Genomic DNA, 23,013 nt, shown 5'->3' with positions numbered 1-23,013 from the left:
TCCGGCAGGAAGACAGGGTTCAGAGCAGAGCAAAGTAAGCAAAAGACTTTGTGCAAGAGTAGCACGAAAAGGCACAGTGCGAAAACCAGCGTGCGTGCAAGGGAGCACGGAAACCATGGCTGGGGCACCGGCAGGCGGTACCGACGGTGGCATAAGCAGGCGGGCACGACTTAGAGGCGGCACAGCTGCGGCTCACACAGCCGGTAACCACTATAGCACGGGACGGCGGGCACGGCTGAGGCACAACAGGCAGGCACAGGGCGACCAGGCGCGTGCACGAGGGCACGGAGCCACAAGGCAGGGCTAGGCAAAGGTACAGGACAGAGACGCGTGCAAAACAGCACGGCAAAGCCTAGTACGAAAAGTGCAAGGGCGCACGAAACATAAGAGACAAGGCATAGGGTAAGCGGCAGAGTCCTGCGCATGCAGAGGGCATGCCAGGGGCAAAGTACAAGACGAGGCCTGCGCGTGTGGAGAGACACGTCAGGGACAGGGACAGAGCGGAGGCCTGCAAGTGTAGAGAGACACGTCAGGGACAGGGTACAGAATGGTGACCTGCACGTGTACAGAGACACGTCAGGGACAGGGTACAGAGCGGAGGCCTGCACGTGTAGAGAGACACGTCAGGGACAGGGTACAGAACGGTGACCTGCACGTGTAGAAAGACACGTCAGTGACAGGGTACAGAGCGGAGGCCTGCACGTGTAGAGAGACACGTCAGGGACAGGGTACAGAGCGGAGGCCTGCACGTGTAGAGAGACACGTCAGGGATAGGGTACAGAACATAGCATAGCGAGGACAAACAAAGCACGAAGGACAACACGAGACAAAGCACGAGACAAGAGACGGAATACGAGCACGGAGCGTGTGCAGAGACGCACGACAGAGCAAAGTGCAAGGGCACAGAATAGAGGGAGCAACCCAGCAGACCAAGCAGCCATGCAGGGAAGCAACACAATACTCAGGCCCTGAGCAAAGGAAGGGGCGGTCTGATATAGGGCATAGCACCTCCACTTCCGGGTCAGGACCAGTTCAGATCCTCCAGGATCACAGGGAGCAGTCACATGATCAGGATTCCAGACATGCAGGGATGATTGCAGAACCAGTGCTGAAACCTAGGCAGGTCACATGAACAGAGTTCCAGACATGCAGAGATGACCGCAGAACCAGCCTATGCTGGAGCATAGGAAGGACACATGATCAGGGGTTCTAGACATGACGAGATGATCACAGAAGGCAGAGCAGAAACGCAGGCATCCTGCAGCTCAACAGACATGAGGTGAGTGTCCACACTGCTCTAGGGAACATGCAAGATAGCAGACACGAGATGCGCATGCACGCCGCTCCAGGGGTTCTTGAGGCAAAACAGACATGGTGGACATGACAGCAACACTGATTGACAATCAATTTCACATGCTGTTGTGCAAATGGAAAAGACACTAGATGGAAATTATTGGCAATTATCAAGACACCCTCAATAAAGGAGTAGTTCTGAAGGTGGGGACCACAGACCATATCTCAGTACTAATGCTTTCTGGCTGATGTTTTGGTCACTTTTGAATGTTTGTTGTGCTTTCACACTAGAGGTAGCATGAGACGGACTCTACAACCCACACAAGTGGCTCAGGTAGTGCAGCTCATCCAGGATGGCACATCAAAGCGAGCTGTGGCAAGAAGTTTTGCTGTGTCTGTCAGCGTAATGTCCAGAGGCTGGAGGCGCTACCAGGAGACAGGCCAGTACACCAGGAGACGTGGAGGGGGACGTGGGCAACAACCCAGCAGCAGGACCGCTAACTATGCCTTTGTGCAAGGAGAAACAGGAGCAGCACTGCCAGAGCCCTGCAAAATGACCTCCAGTAGGCCACAAATGTGCATGTGTCTGCACAGTTAGAAACTGACTCCATGAGGATGGTACAGTATCAGGGCCCAACGTCCACAGATGGGGGTTGTGCTCACAGCCCAACACCATGCAGGACGCATGGCATTTGCCACAAAACACCAGGATTGGCAAATTCGCCACTAGCGTCCTGTGATCTTCACATATGAAAGCAGGTTCCCACTGAGCACATTTGACAGACGTGACAGAGTCTCGAGACGCCATGGAGAGCGATCTGCTGCCTGCAACATCCTTCAGCATGACCGATTTGGCAGTGGGTCAGTAATGGTGTGGGATGGCATTTCTTTGGAGGGCCGCACAGCCCTCCATGTGTTCGCCAGAGGTAGCCTGACTGCCATTAGGTACCGAAATTAGATCCTCAGACCCCTTGTGAGACCATATGCTGGTGCGGTTGGCCCTGGGTTCCTCCTAATGCAGGACAATGCAAGACCTCATGTGGCTGGAGTGTGTCAGCAGTTCCTGCAAGATGAAGGCATTGAAGCTATGGACAGGTCCGCCCATTCCCCAGACATGAATCCGATTGAGCACATCTGGGACATCATGTCTCGCTCCATCCACCAACGTCACGTTGCATCACACACTGTCCAGGAGTTGGCGGATGCTTTAGTCCAAGTCTGGGAGGAGATTCCTCAGGAGACCATCCGCAACCTCATCAGGAGCATGCCCAGGCGTTGTACAGTAGGGAGGTCATACAGGCACGTGGAGGCCACACACAATACTGAGCATCATTTTGACTTGTTTTAAGGACATTACATTCCACTTTAATTTTGTGTGTGACTCCAAATCCACGCCTCCATTGGTTAATAAATTTGATTTCCATTGATGATTTTTGTGTGATTTTGTTGTCAGCACATTCAACCTTTTACAGAACAAAGTATTCAATGAGAATATTTCATTCATTCAGATCTAGGATGTGTTATTTGAGTGTTCCCTTTATTTTTTTGAGCAGTGTATGATCATTATTTTTTATATATATATGATCATTATATTTGATCAAAGATTTCTGCGCTATGTGATCATAATTTATATAATGTCCATTTTTTAGTTTATCACCTGGTATACTGAATATATGTCTCTATATATTTTTTATTATTTTTGGATTCATATTCTCTATGTACAGTATATTCCTAATACGTGCACACAATTTTTATAGCATTACTGTTTGCCAATTTTGAAGAAATAAAGGCGTATTTTATTGGGATTATTATTTGTCCGGTATATATTTTTTAATGTCCAATGTTCCTGGTATTTTCTGTATTGGTCACAGAGGATGGTCTAGATTGGATGCAACAAACCCTCAGCTGTGAGAAATACTAGTCTGTACATCACAAGATGAAATCCCAGGACACACGACCAACCTCCGTGATGGATGTGCAGTCACCTACCATGACATAACGCCGTGCTGGGCTCCTCCTGGAGTGGGCTCACATCCTCCGGGTAGCGATGTTGATGGTAACTATGAGTTTTCTTGCTTTTTACCAAAAAAGATCGCGGCATCTCCTGAGAAAGAAGCAAATAATAAATACCCAGATGTGACCTCATATATACAAACATGAAGGGTGTAAAGCCATGGGAGCCCAACGAGGAGGAAGGGGGACACATCTCGGAATGACAGCCATGGGTGGTCGATGCCTGAACAGGAAACATACTCTGCTCCGGCTTCCTAATATTGGCAAATGTGAGCAAAACTATATGTGGCATACAACGGAGAGGGGGCACCAGCCCAGCAGACAATTGAGAGGGGGCAGCCGCCATGCAGACAACGGAGTGGGGGCACCCGCTCGCAGACAACGGAGTGGGGGCACCCGCCCGCAGACAACGGAGTGGGAGCACCTGCCCGCAGACAACGGAGTGGGAGCACCCACCCGGTAGACAATGGAGTGGGGGCACCCGCCAGGCAGACAACGGAGTGGGGGCACCCGCCCGCAGACAACGGAGTGGGAGCACCCGCCCGGCAGACAACGGAGTGGAGGCACCTGCCCGGCAAACAACAGATTGGGGCACCCGCCCGGCAGACAACGGAGTGGGGGCACCCACCCGGCAGACAGCGCAGATGTGGAACCCGCTCGGCCGACATCGGAGTGCGGGGCACCAGCCCAGCAGACATCGGAGTGGCGGCACCCGCCCGGCAGACAACAAAGAGGGCACACAAGTCCGGCAGACATCGGAGAGGGAGCAGCAGCCCGGCAGACATCGGAGAGGGGGCACCAGTCTGGAAGACATCAGAGAGGGGGCAGCAGCCGGGCAAACATCAGAGAGGGGGCACCAGCACGGCAGACAACGAAGAGGGATCACCCGCTCTGGCAGACAACAGAGAGCGGTACAAGCCTGAGCATCACTATAGTCAGTGGTTGCTAAGGTGTAATGTGCAGAACCCCCATTTTTTGCCTATGTGGACCTTCCATGTCAGCATGAAATAGAGGACAGACCAGGGCAGGATATCCTCTTATTATACCACGCTACTATACAGGGAAGATCTCTGGTTCCCAATAAGTTGCACAATGCCAGTCTGCAGCCACTGTGATAAAGCCATGTGTATAAAAGTCATCACAAAATATGATTATTTACTAAAATAAAATCGAATTTTTCCCTTGAGACTCATAGAAATCTGAACACTTCACGGCGACAGATTCCAAAGTCTATAAAAAAAAAATCACAAGAGCACAAGTCACAATACACAGACCCAGGGCGCCGCTTCAGGGAAGTGTCTGCAGATTTGCATGGTCCTCTCCTTCAACTCGATTTGCATGGAGAGGAGAAAGCTGATCCCCCAGAGGCCATAATGCAGCTATTATTTCCAACCTGTTTTATGTAGTTACATCTACATGTTTGAAAGAAGAAACTATGAAATCTACATGTCCCTAATCCCTAAGACAACTCTTTCTGGCACTATCAGCACAATATAGAACATGTGTAATGTAAAAACAGAAAATATTGGGGACAGCAGCTGCAGAGAATTGGATATCCCTGCAGCAGCTTTCTCTTTTTTAATTCTCATTTGCCTGTCTAAGGTAACCTGTACACTAAAGGGTTGTCATATTTTACATGAACACCTCCATAAAAGTAATTCTATGTGTCCATACCTGCCAATGTGGATTCCTGGCTTTAAGGAATTCCCTAGTATACAGTTGTGGCCAAAAGTATTGACACCCCTGCAATTCTGTCAGATAATACTCAGTTTCTTCCTGAAAATGATTGCAAACACAAATTCTTTGGTAGTATTATCTTCATTTAATTTGTCTTAAATGAAAAAACACAAAAGGAATTGTCCTAAAGCCAAATTGGATATAATTCCACACCAAAACATAAAAAAGAGGGTGGACAAAAGTATTGGCACTGTTCGAAAAATCATGTGATGCTTCTCTAATTTGTGTAATTAACAGCACCTTTAACTTACCTGTGGCACCTAACAGGTGTTGGCAATAACTAAATCACACTTGCAGCCAGTTGACATGGATTAAAGTTGACTCAACCTCTGTCCTGTGTCCTTGTGTGTACCACATTGAGCATGGAGAAAAGAAAGAAGACCAAAGAACTGTCCGAGGACTTGAGAAACCAAATTGTGAGGAAGCATGAGCAATCTCAAGGCTACAAGTCTATCTCCAAAGACCTGAATGTTCCTGTGTCTACCGTGCGCAGTGTCATCAAGAAGTTTAAAGCCCATGGCACTGTGGCTAACCTCCCTAGATGTGGACAGAAAAGAAAAATTGACAAGAGATTTCAACGCAAGATTGTGCGGATGTTGGATAAAGAACCTCGACTAACATCCAAACAAGTTCAAGCTGCCCTGCAGTCCGAGGGTACAACAGTGTCAAACCGTACTATCCGTCGGCGTCTGAATGAAAAGGGAATGTATGGTAGGAGACCCAGGAAGACCCCACTACTTACCCTGAGACATAAAAAAGCCAGGCTGGAGTTTGCCAAAACTTACCTGAAAAAGCCTAAAACGTTTTGGAAGAATGTTCTCTGGTCAGATGAGATAAAAGTAGAGCTTTTTGGGCAAAGGCATCAACATAGAGTTTACAGGAGAAAAAAAGAGGCATTCAAAGAAAAAAACACGTTCCCTACAGTCAAACATGGCGGAGGTTCCCTGATGTTTTGGGGTTGCTTTGCTGCCTCTGGCACTGGACTGTTTGACCATGTGCATGGCATTATGAAGTCAGAAGACTACCAACATATTTTGCAGCATAATGTAGGGCCCAGTGTGAGAAAGCTGGGTCTCCCTCAGAGGTCATGGGTCTTCCAGCAGGACAATGACCCAAAACACACTTCAAAAAGCACTAGAAAATGGTTTGAGAGGAAGCACTGGAGACTTCTAAGGTGGCAAGCAATGAGTCCAGACCTGAATCACATAGAACAGCTGTGGAGAGATCTAAAAATGGCAGTTTGGAGAAGGCACCCTTCAAATATCATGGATCTGGAGCAGTTTGCCAAAGAAGAATGGTCTAAAATTCCAGCAGAGCATTGTAAGAAACTCATTGATGGTTACCGGAAGCAGTTGGTCGCAGTTATTTTGGCTAAAGGTTGTGCAACCAAGTATTAGGCTGAGGGTGCCAATACTTTTGTCTGGCCCATTTTTGGAGTTTTGTGTGAAATGATCAATGTTTGGTTTTTGCTTCATTCTCTTTTGTGTTTTTTCATTTAAGACAAATTAAATGAAGATAATACCAAAGAATTTGTGTTTGCAATCATTTTCAGGAAGAAACTGAGTATTATCTGACAAAATTGCAGGGGTGTCAATACTTTTGGCCACAACTGTACATATATATTCCCTGTATTGCAGTGGAAAAGAGCTGCTGCAGGGAAATCAAACTCCCTATGACAGTTCTTCCTGGCACTAGCGTAATCTAGAAGACATATGGGAGCAGCTATAAAGTAAATTGTGAATGTACCTCTCTGGGCAAGAGCAACTGCTAAGAATTTGACATCACTGCAGCAGCTGTCCTATTTTACAAGAATTACTCCCTACTAATAAGGAAATTTTCCAATAGAGAGGAAAACTACAACTACCAGCATGCCCTGTCAGTTGAAGGATGTCAAGGCATGCTGGGGAGTTGCAGTTTCGAGGCTAAAACTTCACCCGTGTCTATTCACATCTTTTTTTGCCATCGATCCTGATTCTGGTGGAAATCTGTTTGTCTATTGAAAGTACACCCTAAAAGTGAACACCAATTAAAAGTGTACCTGTCTCTTTAATATCGAAGCGGTAGGGGTTAACTATTTTACATGAGCGACCCAATAAAAGTGATTCTATGGAGGTAGTATTTATCTATTATCTATAGCTGGTCATGTAAATATCTGCAATTATGGATTCCCGAATATTGGAGCAGTAGAGGAGAGCTGCTGCAGGGAAAATACCCCATGACAACTCTGCCTGGCAGCAGAACATTGCATACATGGAGAAAGGGCAGATGCAAGGTGTGCTGGAGAAGAGGAGCTATCCCTGCAGCAGCCCTCTGCTTGTATAATAATCCCTGCTGATAAGGTAACAATGCAGTATCTGTCCGGGCATGCTGGGAGTTGTAGTTTCCCTATTAAGATACTAATTCCATCTATCCACATCACCATACAACTGTTCTTTATTGGCATCAGATGTGATTCAGGTGACGAGTCATTTGCTTGACATTTGCATTTGTCCTGCAAGGATTTAGTGGCGTCCTAATCAGACACAGTCCGCCATTGATGTGGAAGAATAGAGCGGGCACGATGCCCACGAAACCTGTTATTTGTCTCATTATGTGCCCTTTGTTCCAATGTTTGGGGACAAGAAAATTCAAATATGGGAAAGGAGGGGGGCATCGCAAATATCAACATTGGGCCCCTTCTTGGGTTCATGCCACCATTACTATAAGCAATGTTCCCCTGACTTGTGGCTCTCCAGCTGCTGCAGAACTACAACTCCCAGCATATCTGGAGAAGTGAAGGCACTCTGAGCGTGCTGGAAATCGGAGTTTTGAAACAGCTGGAGAGCCATAGGTTGGGGAACTGCTGTCAAGGCATGCTGGGAGTTGTAGTATTGCAACAATTGGAGAGTCACGGTTAGAAAACCACTGTCAGGGCATGCTGGGAGTTGTAGTATTGCAACAGCTGGTTAGGGAAGATGGAGAACCCCTGTCCGGCAATGCTGAGAGTTGTAGTTTCACAATAGATGGAGAGACACAGGTTTGGGAACCCTGACATTAAATTCAGGTATGGCAATATATACAGTATATGCAAAAAAAAAATCTGCTGCAGGTGCCCATTCCATAAATCTGGATGATTTTCATCAAGTGATGGATTTTTATCAACTATATATGCAGAGCATAGCTTTTCTGCACAAATCAGCCATTTCTGAATACTTTATGTAGAAATATCAAATTTAAAAAATAAAATAAAATAAAAAAACCTTAACAAAAACAGCTCAAAATGCTGAATATTCCTACACACATAGCATGAAATATAAAGGAAATGGAAGAAAAAAAAAAATAGGCACGTAAATTAATTAATGTGAAATTCACTAAGCAAATGGGTGCTGATATACAGAATATTACACACATCTATATAGCAGACATATAGATATACCTATAATATCTTCTAATATTTCCATCTAATATACATAGCTCCCAATTTTATACCAATATGATTTTGATTCCAAAATGTATTATATAGAGTTAAAAAAGCAAAAATAAGTTAAACAAAAAAAACACAACAACATTTTTCAGATATAAGAAAAAAAAAAAAAAAAAATCTATTGTAAAAGTTTACAAAACTCCTAATTATTTGTCTACACGGAAATCTATAATAAGAGGCGAAAGATGAATTAGATCTGTAGAGAAACCAGATTATTCTTGTAGATATTCTTACTGATATATATATATATATATATATTTATTTTAGCATAGCATTAAAAAAAGAAAAATAAGGTACAAAGAATATAAGAGATTAAACTGTAATATGCAGTGAATAAATGATACAACTGTGATAGGGACACAGCGTAAAAAAAAAATTCTACAAATACATTCAGATATTCCGATATAAAGTATAAATCTGCACTAAAAAAGATAAAAAAATATAAATACAAACAGATATAAAAAGGATTTCCGTATATTTCACTAAGCGTATGGTATATAACAAGATAGAACTCATTCTATGCAAAAGCAAAAATAAAAATGTATTAAATACCATAATTAACCCTATGAAACATTTATTTTAATTTCCATAGATTTTATTTATAGTTAATGATAAATATTTACACTATGAAAACTTAAGAAATAACACATAATAACATAAAAAAGTATGTATTGAAAAATATTGCATTGCTCCTGGAGGAGTGGTGTATCATTACCTGGCGGTGGTTGTAGTCAGGATGATAGGTGTGATCCCTCCCTGCCAGCGCCGGTGTCGCACTGATGTGGGGCACCACTGTCCTGGCACTTGTGTTTGCCCTCAGCTTCTCCCCCCGCCCTGATTTTTCAATCTGATTACTTGTGTCAAAATCTGGAGTTGTCGCAGCCAATGGGGAAGCTGAGAGAGACAATATTTGCTTATCAGAAGTGGAGCAGACGTTGCAGAGTCGCCCAGAGCTCCGCACAACTCGATAAACCCACACTACACTTTGTGAATTCTACAGTAACAGTTGGGACTGGGGGGCAAACGTACCAGGATTTTGGACAACAAAAAAAAAATGGAGATTTTATTTTTTTTTGGGGGGGGGGAAATTGCATAAAGTGCAATTCCTGGATATTTATTCACTGTCATAATTGAGCAATTGTCCTTCAGCTGCTGTTTGTGGCAGCCTGCACTCTGCACATGCTGTAGTGGATAAAATGGAAACTCCATTGAGGATTTTATGAAATATCTGCTGTGGTTTCAGTCCGTGACCTCCTTCATGATCAGCAGATGTCTCCTGAAATACTCTATACTCCTGTAAAACTTCACATATTGCTCTCCTGAAATACTCTGTGCCACTTGAGGCCATTTTCGGATTGTAAACCCTCCTTTCCTGAAACGCCCTGTACACTATGTAGGTGCCACAAGGCCAGCACCCTTGCTTCCTTAAATGCTCTGTGCTGCTGGGGTCATTCCCACCATCTGACTTTCGGGTGTGTTATGCTTCAGTCCGCATTATCGTGTATAGATACGATCATTTCACACGTGAATCCATGCTCTGGTGAGCGGCAATCTGTGTAGAGATAGCAGAACTCTGATACCAGTCCTGTCATGGGGTCATGTCAATGGGACAAGGAGAAAAAAAAAGTTCCAAACCACAATACAGAGAGTCCTCCCAGTCACCGCCCTGATAGAAGGGCTATCTAATCGGCCAGATCACACAGCAGCAACATGGCAGGAAATGGGCATTAGAGAGAGGTCTACACATGGGTGGACCGGGCATCAAGAGGGGCACATGTATGCTGCAGAACATTATTTGGATGTCCCTCTTAGGAAGCCCAAAGCCTCCAGTATGGCGACAGTGCCCATATGAGGGTCGATACCAACTGCTTCTCTCCATAATACCTGCTGCAGAGCCCATACTACAATGCCAGCCACAGTGCCCCTTTTCCAATGACTGGAACCAATTTTAAAAAGTTAGGCCAGCGCTGCCCATATATGAGTGTCAGTCTCTTCCCTCCATAAGTGTCACCTACGGTGCCCATATAGCAATGCCTGACACTTTCTACATAACAGTGTCAGCCATTCCAGCTGCTGTGCCCATATATCAGTCAGCAACTTCTCTACACAACAGTACCAGTGCTGGTGCCCATAATACAGTGACAGCTGCCAACTATTATAGCAATAAAGCCCTGTAACAGTACCAGACAGTGCCTATATAACAATGCCAGCTATTACCTCCATAACAGTACCAGACAGTGCCTATATAACAATGCCAGCTATTACCTCCATAACAGTACCAGACAGTGCCTATATAACAATGCCAGCTATTACCTCCATAACAGTACCAGACAGTGCCTATATAACAATGCCAGCTATTACCTCCATAACAGTACCAGACAGTGCCTATATAACAATGCCAGCTATTACCTCCATAACAGTACCAGACAGTGCCTATATAACAATGCCAGCTATTACCTCCATAACAGTACCAGACAGTGCCTATATAACAATGCCAGCTATTACCTCCATAACAGTACCAGACAGTGCCTATATAACAATGCCAGCTATTACCTCCATAACAGTACCAGACAGTGCCTATATAACAATGCCAGCTATTACCTCCATAACAGTACCAGACAGTGCCTATATAACAATGCCAGCTATTACCTCCATAACAGTACCAGACAGTGCCTATATAACAATGCCAGCTATTACCTCCATAACAGTACCAGACAGTGCCTATATAACAATGCCAGCTATTACCTCCATAACAGTACCAGACAGTGCCTATATAATAATGCCAGTCACTGCCTCCATAACAGTACCAGACAGTGCCTATATAACAATGCCAGCTATTACCTCCATAACAGTACCAGACAGTGCCTATATAACAATGCCAGTCACTGCCTCCATAACAGTACCAGGCGCAGTGCCTATATAACAATGCCAGCTATTACCTCCATAACAGTACCAGACAGTGCCTATATAACAATGCCAGCTATTACCTCCATAACAGTACCAGACAGTGCCTATATAACAATGCCAGTCACTGCCTCCATAACAGTACCAGACAGTGCCTATATAACAATGCCAGCTATTACCTCCATAACAGTACCAGACAGTGCCTATATAACAATGCCAGTCACTGCCTCCATAACAGTACCAGGCGCAGTGCCTATATAACAATGCCAGCTATTACCTCCATAACAGTACCAGGCGCAGTGCCTATATAACAATGCCAGTCACTGCCTCCATAACAGTACCAAGCGCAGTGCCTATATAACAATGCCAGTCACTGCCTCCATAACAGTACCAGGCGCAGTGCCTATATAACAATGCCAGCTATTACCTCCATAACAGTACCAGGCGCAGTGCCTATATAACAATGCCAGCTATTACCTCCATAACAGTACCAGGCTCAATGCCTATATAACAATGCCAGTCACTGCCTCCATAACAGTACCAGGCGCAGTGCCTATATAACAATGCCAGTCACTGCCTCCATAACAGTACCAGGCGCAGTGCCTATATAACAATGCCAGTCACTGCCTCCATAACAGTACCAAGCGCAGTGCCTATATAACAATGCCAGTCACTGCCTCCATAACAGTACCAGGCGCAGTGCCTATATAACAATGCCAGCTATTACCTCCATAACAGTACCAGGCGCAGTGCCTATATAACAATGCCAGCTATTACCTCCATAACAGTACCAGGCTCAATGCCTATATAACAATGCCAGTCACTGCCTCCATAACAGTACCAGGCGCAGTGCCTATATAACAATGCCAGTCACTGCCTCCATAACAGTACCAGGCGCAGTGCCTATATAACAATGCCAGCTATTACCTCCATAACAGTACCAGGCGCAGTGCCTATATAACAATGCCAGTTACTGCCTCCATAACAGTACCAGGCGCAGTGCCTATATAACAATGCCAGTCACTGCCTCCATAACAGTACCAGACAGTGCCTATATAACAATGCCAGTCACTGCCTCCATAACAGTACCAAGCGCAGTGCCTATATAACAATGCCAGTCACTGCCTCCATAACAGTACCAGGCGCAGTGCCTATATAACAATGCCAGTTACTGCCTCCATAACAGTACCAGGCGCAGTGCCTATATAATAATGCCAGTCATTGCCTCCATAACAGTACCAGACAGTGCCTATATAATAATGCCAGTCATTGCCTCCATAACAGTACCAGACAGTGCCTATATAACAATGCCAGTCACTGCCTCCATAACAGTACCAGGCTCAGTGCCTATATAACAATGCCAGTCACTGCCTCCATAACAGTACCAGGCGCAGTGCCTATATAACAATGCCAGTCACTGCCTCCATAACAGTACCAAGCGCAGTGCCTATATAACAATGCCAGTCACTGCCTCCATAACAGTACCAGGCGCAGTGCCTATATAACAATGCCAGTCACTGCCTCCATAACAGTACCAGGCGCAGTGCCTATATAACAATGCCAGTCACTGCCTCCATAACAGTACCAGGCGCAGTGCCTATATAACAATGCCAGTTACTGCCTCCATAACAGTACCAGGCGCAGTGCCTATATAACAATGCCAGTCACTGCCTCCATAACAGTACCAAGCGCAGTGCCTATATAACAATGCCAGTCACTGCCTCCATAACAGAACCAGGCGCAGTGCCTATATAACAATGCCAGTCACTGCCTCCATAACAGTACCAGGCGCAGTGCCTATATAACAATGCCAGTCACTGCCTCCATAACAGTACCAGGCTCAGTGCCTATAAAACAATGCCAGTCACTGCCTCCATAACAGTACCAGGCGCAGTGCCTATATAACAATGCCAGTCACTGCCTCCATAACAGTACCAGGCTCAGTGCCTATATAACAATGCCAGTCACTGCCTCCATAACAGTACCAGGCTCAGTGCCTATATAACAATGCCAGTCACTGCCTCCATAACAGTACCAAGCGCAGTGCCTATATAACAATGCCAGTCACTGCCTCCATAACAGTACCAAGCGCAGTGCCTATATAACAATGCCAGTTACTGCCTCCATAACAGTACCAGGCGCAGTGCCTATATAATATTGCCAGTCACTGCCTCCATGACAGAACCAGGCGCAGTGCCTATATAACAATGCCAGTTACTGCCTCCATAACAGTACCAGGCGCAGTGCCTATATAACAATGCCAGTCACTGCCTCCATAACAGAACCAGGCGCAGTGCCTATATAACAATGCCAGTTACTGCCTCCATAACAGTACCAGGCGCAGTGCCTATATAACAATGCCAGTCACTGCCTCCATAACAGTACCAAGCGCAGTGCCTATATAACAATGCCAGTCACTGCCTCCATAACAGTACCAGGCGCAGTGCCTATATAATAATGCCAGTCACTGCCTCCATAACAGCACCAGGCGCAGTGCCTATATAACAATGCCAGTCACTGCCTCCATAACAGTACCAGGCTCAGTGCCTATAAAACAATGCCAGTCACTGCCTCCATAACAGTACCAGGCGCAGTGCCTATATAACAATGCCAGTCACTGCCTCCATAACAGTACCAGGCTCAGTGCCTATATAACAATGCCAGTCACTGCCTCCATAACAGTACCAGGCTCAGTGCCTATATAACAATGCCAGTCACTGCCTCCATAACAGTACCAAGCGCAGTGCCTATATAACAATGCCAGTCACTGCCTCCATAACAGTACCAAGCGCAGTGCCTATATAACAATGCCAGTTACTGCCTCCATAACAGTACCAGGCGCAGTGCCTATATAATATTGCCAGTCACTGCCTCCATGACAGAACCAGGCGCAGTGCCTATATAACAATGCCAGTTACTGCCTCCATAACAGTACCAGGCGCAGTGCCTATATAACAATGCCAGTCACTGCCTCCATAACAGAACCAGGCGCAGTGCCTATATAACAATGCCAGTTACTGCCTCCATAACAGTACCAGGCGCAGTGCCTATATAACAATGCCAGTCACTGCCTCCATAACAGTACCAAGCGCAGTGCCTATATAACAATGCCAGTCACTGCCTCCATAACAGTACCAGGCGCAGTGCCTATATAATAATGCCAGTCACTGCCTCCATAACAGCACCAGGCGCAGTGCCTATATAACAATGCCAGTCACTGCCTCCATAACAGTACCAGGCGCAGTGCCTATATAACAATGCCAGTCACTGCCTCCATAACAGTACCAGGCTCAGTGCCTATAAAACAATGCCAGTCACTGCCTCCATAACAGTACCAGGCGCAGTGCCTATATAACAATGCCAGTCACTGCCTCCATAACAGTACCAAGCGCAGTGCCTATATAACAATGCCAGTTACTGCCTCCATAACAGTACCAGGCGCAGTGCCTATATAATAATGCCAGTCACTGCCTCCATGACAGAACCAGGCGCAGTGCCTATATAACAATGCCAGTTACTGCCTCCATAACAGTACCAGGCGCAGTGCCTATATAACAATGCCAGTCACTGCCTCCATAACAGTACCAGGCGCAGTGCCTATATAACAATGCCAGTCACTGCCTCCATAACAGTACCAGGCGCAGTGCCTATATAATAATGCCAGTCACTGCCTCCATAACAGAACCAGGCGCAGTGCCTATATAATAATGCCAGTCACTGCCTCCATAACAGTACCAGGCGCAGTGCCTATATAACAATGCCAGTCACTGCCTCCATAACAGTACCAAGCGCAGTGCCTATATAACAATGCCAGTCACTGCCTCCATAACAGTACCAAGCGCAGTGCCTATATAACAATGCCAGTTACTGCCTCCATAACAGTACCAGGCGCAGTGCCTATATAATAATGCCAGTCACTGCCTCCATGACAGAACCAGGCGCAGTGCCTATATAACAATGCCAGTTACTGCCTCCATAACAGTACCAGGCGCAGTGCCTATATAACAATGCCAGTCACTGCCTCCATAACAGTACCAAGCGCAGTGCCTATATAACAATGCCAGTCACTGCCTCCATAACAGTACCAGGCGCAGTGCCTATATAATAATGCCAGTCACTGCCTCCATAACAGTACCAGGCGCAGTGCTTATATAACAATGCCAGTCACTGCCTCCATAACAGTACCAGGCGCAGTGCCTATATAACAATGCCAGTCACTGCCTCCATAACAGTACCAGGCGCAGTGCCTATATAACAATGCCAGTCACTGCCTCCATAACAGTACCAGGTGCAGTGCCTATATAACAATGCCAGTCACTGCCTCCATAACAGTACCAGGCTCAGTGCCTATATAACAATGCCAGTCACTGCCTCCATAACAGTACCAGGCGCAGTGCCTATATAACAATGCCAGTCACTGCCTCCATAACAGTACCAGGCTCAGTGCCTATATAACAATGCCAGTCACTGCCTCCATAACAGTACCAAGGGCAGTGCCTATATAACAATGCCAGTCACTGCCTCCATAACAGTACCAGGTGCAGTGCCTATATAACAATGCCAGTCACTGCCTCCATAACAGTACCAGGTGCAGTGCCTATATAACAATGCCAGACACTGTCTCCATAACAGTACCAGGCGCAATGCCTATATAACAATGCCAGTCACTGCCTCAATAACAATGCCAGTCACTGCCTCCATAACAGTACCAGGCGCAGTGCCTATATAACAATGTCAGCCATTACCTCCATAACAATACCAGGCGCAGTGCCTATATAACAATGCCAGTCACTGCCTCTATAACAGTACCAGGCGCAGTGCCTATATAACAATGTCAGCCATTACCTCCATAACAGTACCAGGCGCAGTGCCTATATAACAATGCCAGCCATTACCTCCATAACAGTACCAGACAGTGCCTATATAACAATGCCAGTCACTGCCTCCATAACAGTACCAGGCGCAGTGCCTATATAACAATGCCAGCTATTACCTCCATAACAGTACCAGGTGCAGTGCCTATATAACAATGCCAGCTATTACCTCCATAACAGTACCAGGTGCAGTGCCTATATAACAATGCCAGCTATTACCTCCATAACAGTACCAGGTGCAGTGCCTATATAACAATGCCAGCTATTACCTCCATAACAGTACCAGGCGCAGTGCCTATATAACAATGCCAGCTATTACCTCCATAACAGTACCAGGCGCAGTGCCTATATAATGTCAGCCATTACCTCCATAACAGGACCAGCCAAAGCACCCAGGTAACAATTCTGGCCACAGTGGAAGTGAAACTCACCAAAAGAGTACCATCCACAGTACCTCCACAGCAATGCCTACCACTGTGCCCATATACCTGTGCCAGCCCCCAACGGTTACAGCCAAAGCGCTCCCATGGCGCAGAAAGCCAGAGTGCTGTATAACAGTGCCAAGTACATGAGCCCTCACATCGGTGACATCTCTAAGTGCCCCCATTACAATGCTGACCACAGTGCCTGTACTGTATAACACACCAAGCTCCTTCAAACTCCTTGTAACTCATCCAGTCGTCTGCTCTCTGGGTGACTTCCAGTTTCTGTCCAGACATTGATAGCACCCACTTAATCAATATCCCCTTCATTCCTATGGTGGGAACCACACAATACAGAGGAGTGACATACAGCAGTGCCTGTGCTCCAATATGACAGTCCAGCGCCCTCTGGTGGTAAATGCATGGCAGTACAGACCTCAATCGCAGTTCCCTATCACACAAGATCATTTGTTGTATCAGCCTTCACGAAACATGTAGTTTAGCAATAGCAACAATGGCCACCAGTAGAAACAAAGAGGGGCGCTTCTATGTGCAGTCTGCATGCAGGCAATCCAATGTACAGATAATGTCCATATAGTGGCTTGTATATGGGCAGATGCTGACATGGAGAACCGAGGGTCAATAGGTATGTGACCCCTTCCATCAGAGTGACTGCAACTTACATTGCCTCATAGTTCAAAAGCGTGATTTTCTCAGCCAAGCAAATAGATAGAACATCTCTGGTATTGTAGAGAAAGGAAATAGTCAATGCTAACATCCCTGGTGGTTTAGTGCAGAGAATGGGTCCATGTAACATCCCTGGTGGTCTGTTGCAGAGAATGGGTCCATGGTAACATCCCTGGTGGTCTGGTGCAGAGAATGGGTCCATAGTAACTTCCCTGGTGGTCTGTTGCAGAGAATGGGTCCATAGTAACTTCCCTGGTGGTCTGTTGCAGAGAATGGGTCCATGGTAACATCCCTGGTGGTCTAGTGCAGATAATGGGTCCATGGTAACATCCCTGGTGGTCTGTTGCAGAGAATGGGTCCATGGTAACATCCCTGGTGGTCTGGTGCAGAGAATGGGTCCATAGTAACTTCCCTGGTGGTCTGTTGCAGAGAATGGGTCCATAGTAACTTCCCTGGTGGTCTGTTGCAGAGAATGGGTCCATGGTAACATCTCTGGTGGTCTAGTGCAGATAATGGGTCCATGGTAACATCCCTGGTGGTCTAGTGCAGAGAATGGGTCCATGGTAACATCCCTGGTGGTCTAGTGCAGAGAATGGGTCCATGGTAACATCCCTGGTGGTCTAGAGCAATGAAAGAGACAACGGGTTGATAACAACATTACTTGCGATCTAGAGCACAACATGGGTTAATGGAAACATCCCTTATGGTCTTGTGCAGAGAATGGGTTAATGGAAACATCCCTTATGGCCTGGTGCAGAGAATATGTTCATGGTTTCATCACTGGTGGTCTGGTGCAGAGAAAGGGTTCACGGTAACATCCCTGGTGGTCTGGTGCAGAGAATGGGTTCATGGTAACATCCCTGATGGTCTGGTACAGAGAATGGGTTCATGGTAACATCCCTGGTGGTCTGCTGCAGAGAAAGGGTTCATGGTAACATCACTGATGGTCTGGTGCAAAGAATGGGTTCATGACAACATCCCTGTTGGTCTGGAGCAATGAAAGAGACAACTGGTTAATAACAACAATATTACTAAAGATCTAGAGCAGAAAATGTCTTAATGGAAACATCCCTGGTGGTCTAGTTTAGAGAATGGGTCCATGGTAACATCCCTGGTGGTCTAGAGCAATGAAAGAGACAACGGGTTAATAACAACCTTACTAAAGATGTAGAGCAGAAAATGGGTTAATGGAAACATCCCTGGTGGTCTGTTGCAGAGAATGGGTTCATGGTAACATCCCTGATGGTCTGGTGCAGAGAATACGTCCTTGGTAACATCCCTGGTGGTCTAGTGCTACAAATGGGTCCATGGTAGAGTTGAGCGACTTTGGTCGGATCAGGTTTCGTGAAACCCGAATGAAACAAAATTCGAGTGGATGAATGTCATCCGCTCAATGCCGACTTTTATTTCCCATTGACTTGCATTGGGGTCGGGTTTCGGACGAAACTCCGACTTTTTTTTGCCCTAGTCGGACCAGTTTCATCTGAAACAAATTTTATTTCGAGTAGTAGAAACAACAAGGCACTCAAAATATCAATAGGCCCATAGAAGGTGCACAAGTAAGGGTATCCAGCCCGTATCATAAATATCAAAGAAACTTGGCACTGAAAGTGGTGAAAAAGGTGATTCCATTTATTGGCATCCAGATAACATTAACTAAAGGTTTTCGGCCCAATGTTGGACCTTCATCAGAGTTTCTCTAAGGAATTGCTGGATGCTGTTTTAATAGGCAGAGGAAGTAGCGCTGCAGTGTGGCAACATGCGTCGCTAATGGATAAGCGCTGTGATCGTGGCTCCTTGGTTGTGCGGTGTGCACTGCTGTAGATGGAGGACGCCATTAGCGACGCATGTCGCCACACTGCATCGCTACTTCCTCTGCCTATTAAAACAGCATCCAGCAATTCCTTAGAGAAACTCTGATGAAGGTCCAGTGTTGGGCCGAAAACGTTTGGTTAATGTTATCTGGATGCCAATAAATGGAATCACCTTTTTCACCACTTTCAGTGCCAAGTTTCTTTGATAGCAAATTTTATTTAATTCGGCTTTCACAAAACCCGATCCGACCAAAGTCGCTCAACTTTAGTCCATGGAACATCCCTGGTGGTCTAGAGCAATGAAAGAGGCAACGGGTTAATAACAACATTACTAGAGATCTAGAGCAGAAAATGAGTTAATGGAAAAATCCCTGGTGATCTGGTGCAAGAATGTATGGTAACAACCCTGGTGGTCTGCTGCAGAGAATGGGTTCATGATAACATCCCTGTTGGTCTAGTACAGAGAATGGGTTCATGATAACATCCCTGTTGGTCTAGTACAGAGAATGGGTTCATGATAACATCCCTGGTGGTCTAGTACAGAGAATGGGTTCATGATAACATCCCTGTTGGTCTAGTACAGAGAATGGGTTCATGATAACATCCCTGGTGGTCTAGTACAGAGAATGGGTTCATGATAACATCCCTGTTGGTCTAGTACAGAGAATGGGTTCATGATAACATCCCTGGTGGTCTAGTACAGAGAATGGGTTCATGATAACATCCCTGTTGGTCTAGTACAGAGAATGGGTTCATGATAACATCCCTGGTGGTCTAGTACAGAGAATGGGTTCATGATAACATCCCTGTTGGTCTAGTACAGAGAATGGGTTCATGATAACATCCCTGGTGGTCTAGTACAGAGAATGGGTTCATGATAACATCCCTGTTGGTCTAGTACAGAGAATGGGTTCATGATAATATCCCTATTGGTCTGGTGCAGAGAATGGGTTCATGATAATATCCCTATTGGTCTGGTGCAGAGAAAGGGTTCATGGTAACATCCGTGGTGGTCTAGTGCAGATAATGAGTTAATGATAACATCCCTGGTGGTCTAGAGCAATGAAAGACTGAAAGACTCCCCAATGCTCCAAGGCAGCAAAGAGGTTAATGTTAATATCCCTATGGCAGTAAAGGGGATTAATAATTACCTTCCTGATGATCAGAAACAGAAAAAGGTTTATGGTATGATCCCTGGTGGTCTGGGGAGGTACAACTTTTTTTTTTTTTACAACAGAAAGAATGGTAAAATATATAACAAAATATCCCCAACTGTGTTTATACAGTAGCTTCTATGGGTTCATTGCAATACATTGATCACGAAGTTGAGTGAACCTCAGAGCTGCATTCATTATTCTGCTGAGCATCAGTGGAAACCATCAGCAGGCTGGTTAATAGATGCCTTCCCTACAACTGAGCTAGTCTGTTGTGATGCAGCGCTGAATTAGGATATACAAGCCCTGCGTCATAGATGACACTATCCAGAATGCAAACCATCAGATGTTGCAGGGAATTCTGGGAGATTTCAGCTCTGAAATCAGCAGACATATCAATCATTAATTGGAGCTGAATTCCCATGTAGTCAGAGTGATGTAATTTGCCTGTGTAGCCATAGTAGAGGATATAGGGGGCCCACAATGTCATCCGATGATCGTCTTGGGCGATGACCTGAAAAGCTCCAGCAGACACTCCTGACCGCCGGGCTCAGCCTTTTGGAGGCTGCTGTCTTTGCACAGGGCTGCTTTGCATGGAAGAAATGGAGAATTATCTGCTTCTAAGCCACTTTGCATAAATGAGTCTCTTCAGCTCCAGCCGGTACAAAACCTCCATTGTTAATGACACCTTGTGGGTGCAGCTGGCACAAAGCGTGCCCTTGTAACCTGCAAGGTGAGAGACAACCACCATCATCCGCTTGGGAATATAAAGTAATTCTTGTTCATCCAGAGCCTCATGGTTCATGAATAGAACTCCAGAACCTCTACTCTACAACTACTCGTCTTAATCATATTGATATGGAGTTTTCATTTAACATTTTTGGAGTTTGCGCATGTGTTCACCATTTTCCAAAATGGTGGCTCCTGCTATGCATAGGCAACAGGTACCTTGTGCATTGTTTACCAGTGACACAGTCGGGGAGGAGGTTTTACTCCTTTGCACAATTCTTAGTACCTGGTAGCGTGTGAATACTGCAGCGGCAGCCATCGTTGCTGATGGAGTTTACGTTGGCACCGCGCTCAATAAATCCTTCCAATTTACTTTCTATTTATTTGGTTTCGCCATTTGTGGACACCTCTGGCTTTCTCATGCTGCGCGCCCCATTGTTCTCCTCACTGTAGTGATTGAATTTCATTCCTAATTACAGTATTCTTAAGTCAGATTCAGCTTTGCAAATAAGGGAAGGTCAGCAGCCAGGATTGTGACTTTTTAAAGGGACAGCGTCTTTGTTAAGTTGTCCGGAGCTTTCAGTTGCCAAGATGGTCCCGTGGTCAGAGGTCCTGATGTCAAGATGGTCCCGACGTCAGATTTCCTGTATGGTAAGATGGTCCCGTGGTCAGATTTCCTGTATGGTAAGATGGTCCCGTGGTCAGATTTCCTGTATGGTAAGATGGTCCCGTGGTCAGATTTCCTGTATGGTAAGATGGTCCCGACGTCAGAGGTCCTGTATGGTAAGATGGTCCCGTGGTCAGAGGTCCTGTATGGTAAGATGGCCCGTCGTCAGAGGTCCTGTATGGTAAGATGGTCCCGTCGTCAGACATCCTGTATGGTAAGATGGTCCCGTGGTCAGAGGTCCTGTATGGTAAGATGGTCCCGTCGTCAGACATCCTGTATGGTAAGATGGTCCCATGGTCAGAGGTCCTGTATGGTAAGATGGTCCCGTGGTCAGAGGTCCTGTATGGTAAGATGGCCCGTCGTCAGAGGTCCTGTATGGTAAGATGGTACCGTCGTCAGACGTCCTGTATGGTAAGATTATCCATTCATCAGAGGTCCTGTATGGTAAGATGATCCCGTCGTCAGAGGTCCTGTATGGTAAGATTATCCATTCATCAGAGGTCCTGTATGGTAAGATGGTCCCGTCGTCAGAGGTCCTGTATGGTAAGATTATCCATTCATCAGAGGTCCTGTATGGTAAGATGGTCCCGTCGTCAGAGGTCCTGTATGGTAAGATTATCCATTCATCAGAGGTCCTGTATGGTAAGATGGTCCCGTCGTCAGAGGTCCTTTATGGTAAGATTATCCATTGATCACAGGTCCTGTATGGTAAGATGGTCCCATGGTGAGCGTTCCAGTATCTAATATGGTCCCATAGTCAGAGTTACAGTATATAATATGGTCCCATAGTGAGGCCTTCCAATTTCCAAGACTGTCCCATGATGAAATTACAGTGTATAAGACGGTGGAGAGGACTCCAGTGTCTAAGAAAGACCTATTAAGTGTTCTCCAGCTTCTAAGATGATTTTAGGAGATCTCCTATGTTTAAGAAGGTCATATGGAGAGGTCTCCGGCATCCTAGAACGGTGTCACGGTGGGGTCTCCGGCATCCGAGAAGGGAACCACGGCCGGGGCTCCAGAATCCGAGAAGGGCGCCACGGTGAGGTCTCCGGCATTCTAGAAGGACCTACGGTGAGGCCTCCAACATTGTAGAAGGACCTACGGTGAGGTCTCTGACATCCTAGAAGGACCTAAGGTAAGGTCTAATTTGATCACAAATTAAGAGCTCCATTTTCTGAAATGGTCTATCATCTGGGACCAGCCATCTTGCACGCTCTCGTGGTAACACTTCTGGTATCTGATGGTATTGTGATAAC

At 45.9% G+C, this 23,013-nt stretch overlaps 1 protein-coding gene across 4 annotated transcripts in view; it reads right to left on the bottom strand.

Moving 5' to 3' along the window:
- GFI1B (growth factor independent 1B transcriptional repressor) overlaps positions 1-23,013 on the bottom strand; it is a 50,023-nt gene that overhangs the window by 10,215 nt on the left and 16,795 nt on the right. Inside the window, exons 1-2 of one of the 4 annotated variants that reach the window (XM_073555998.1) lie at positions 17,390-17,481; positions 3,283-3,397 (exon numbers count right to left, since the gene is read on the bottom strand). In XM_073555998.1, the coding sequence (XP_073412099.1) occupies positions 3,283-3,394 (112 nt within the window). In that variant the 5' untranslated portion in view covers positions 3,395-3,397; positions 17,390-17,481. Of the gene's footprint in view, positions 1-3,282; positions 3,398-4,980; positions 6,849-9,221; positions 10,726-17,389; positions 17,482-23,013 lie in introns of those variants that run through there. The other 3 variants (XM_073555997.1, XM_073555999.1, XM_073555996.1) reach the window with 3 other exon arrangements.

Source organism: Dendrobates tinctorius, unplaced genomic scaffold (genome assembly GCF_039654945.1).
Source record: "Dendrobates tinctorius isolate UK_male_01 unplaced genomic scaffold, ASM3965494v1 ptg000231l, whole genome shotgun sequence".
NCBI lineage: Eukaryota > Metazoa > Chordata > Amphibia > Anura > Dendrobatidae > Dendrobates > Dendrobates tinctorius.
Note: the sequence above shows the minus strand (reverse complement) of the source record. Positions and strands in the feature narration are given on the sequence as shown.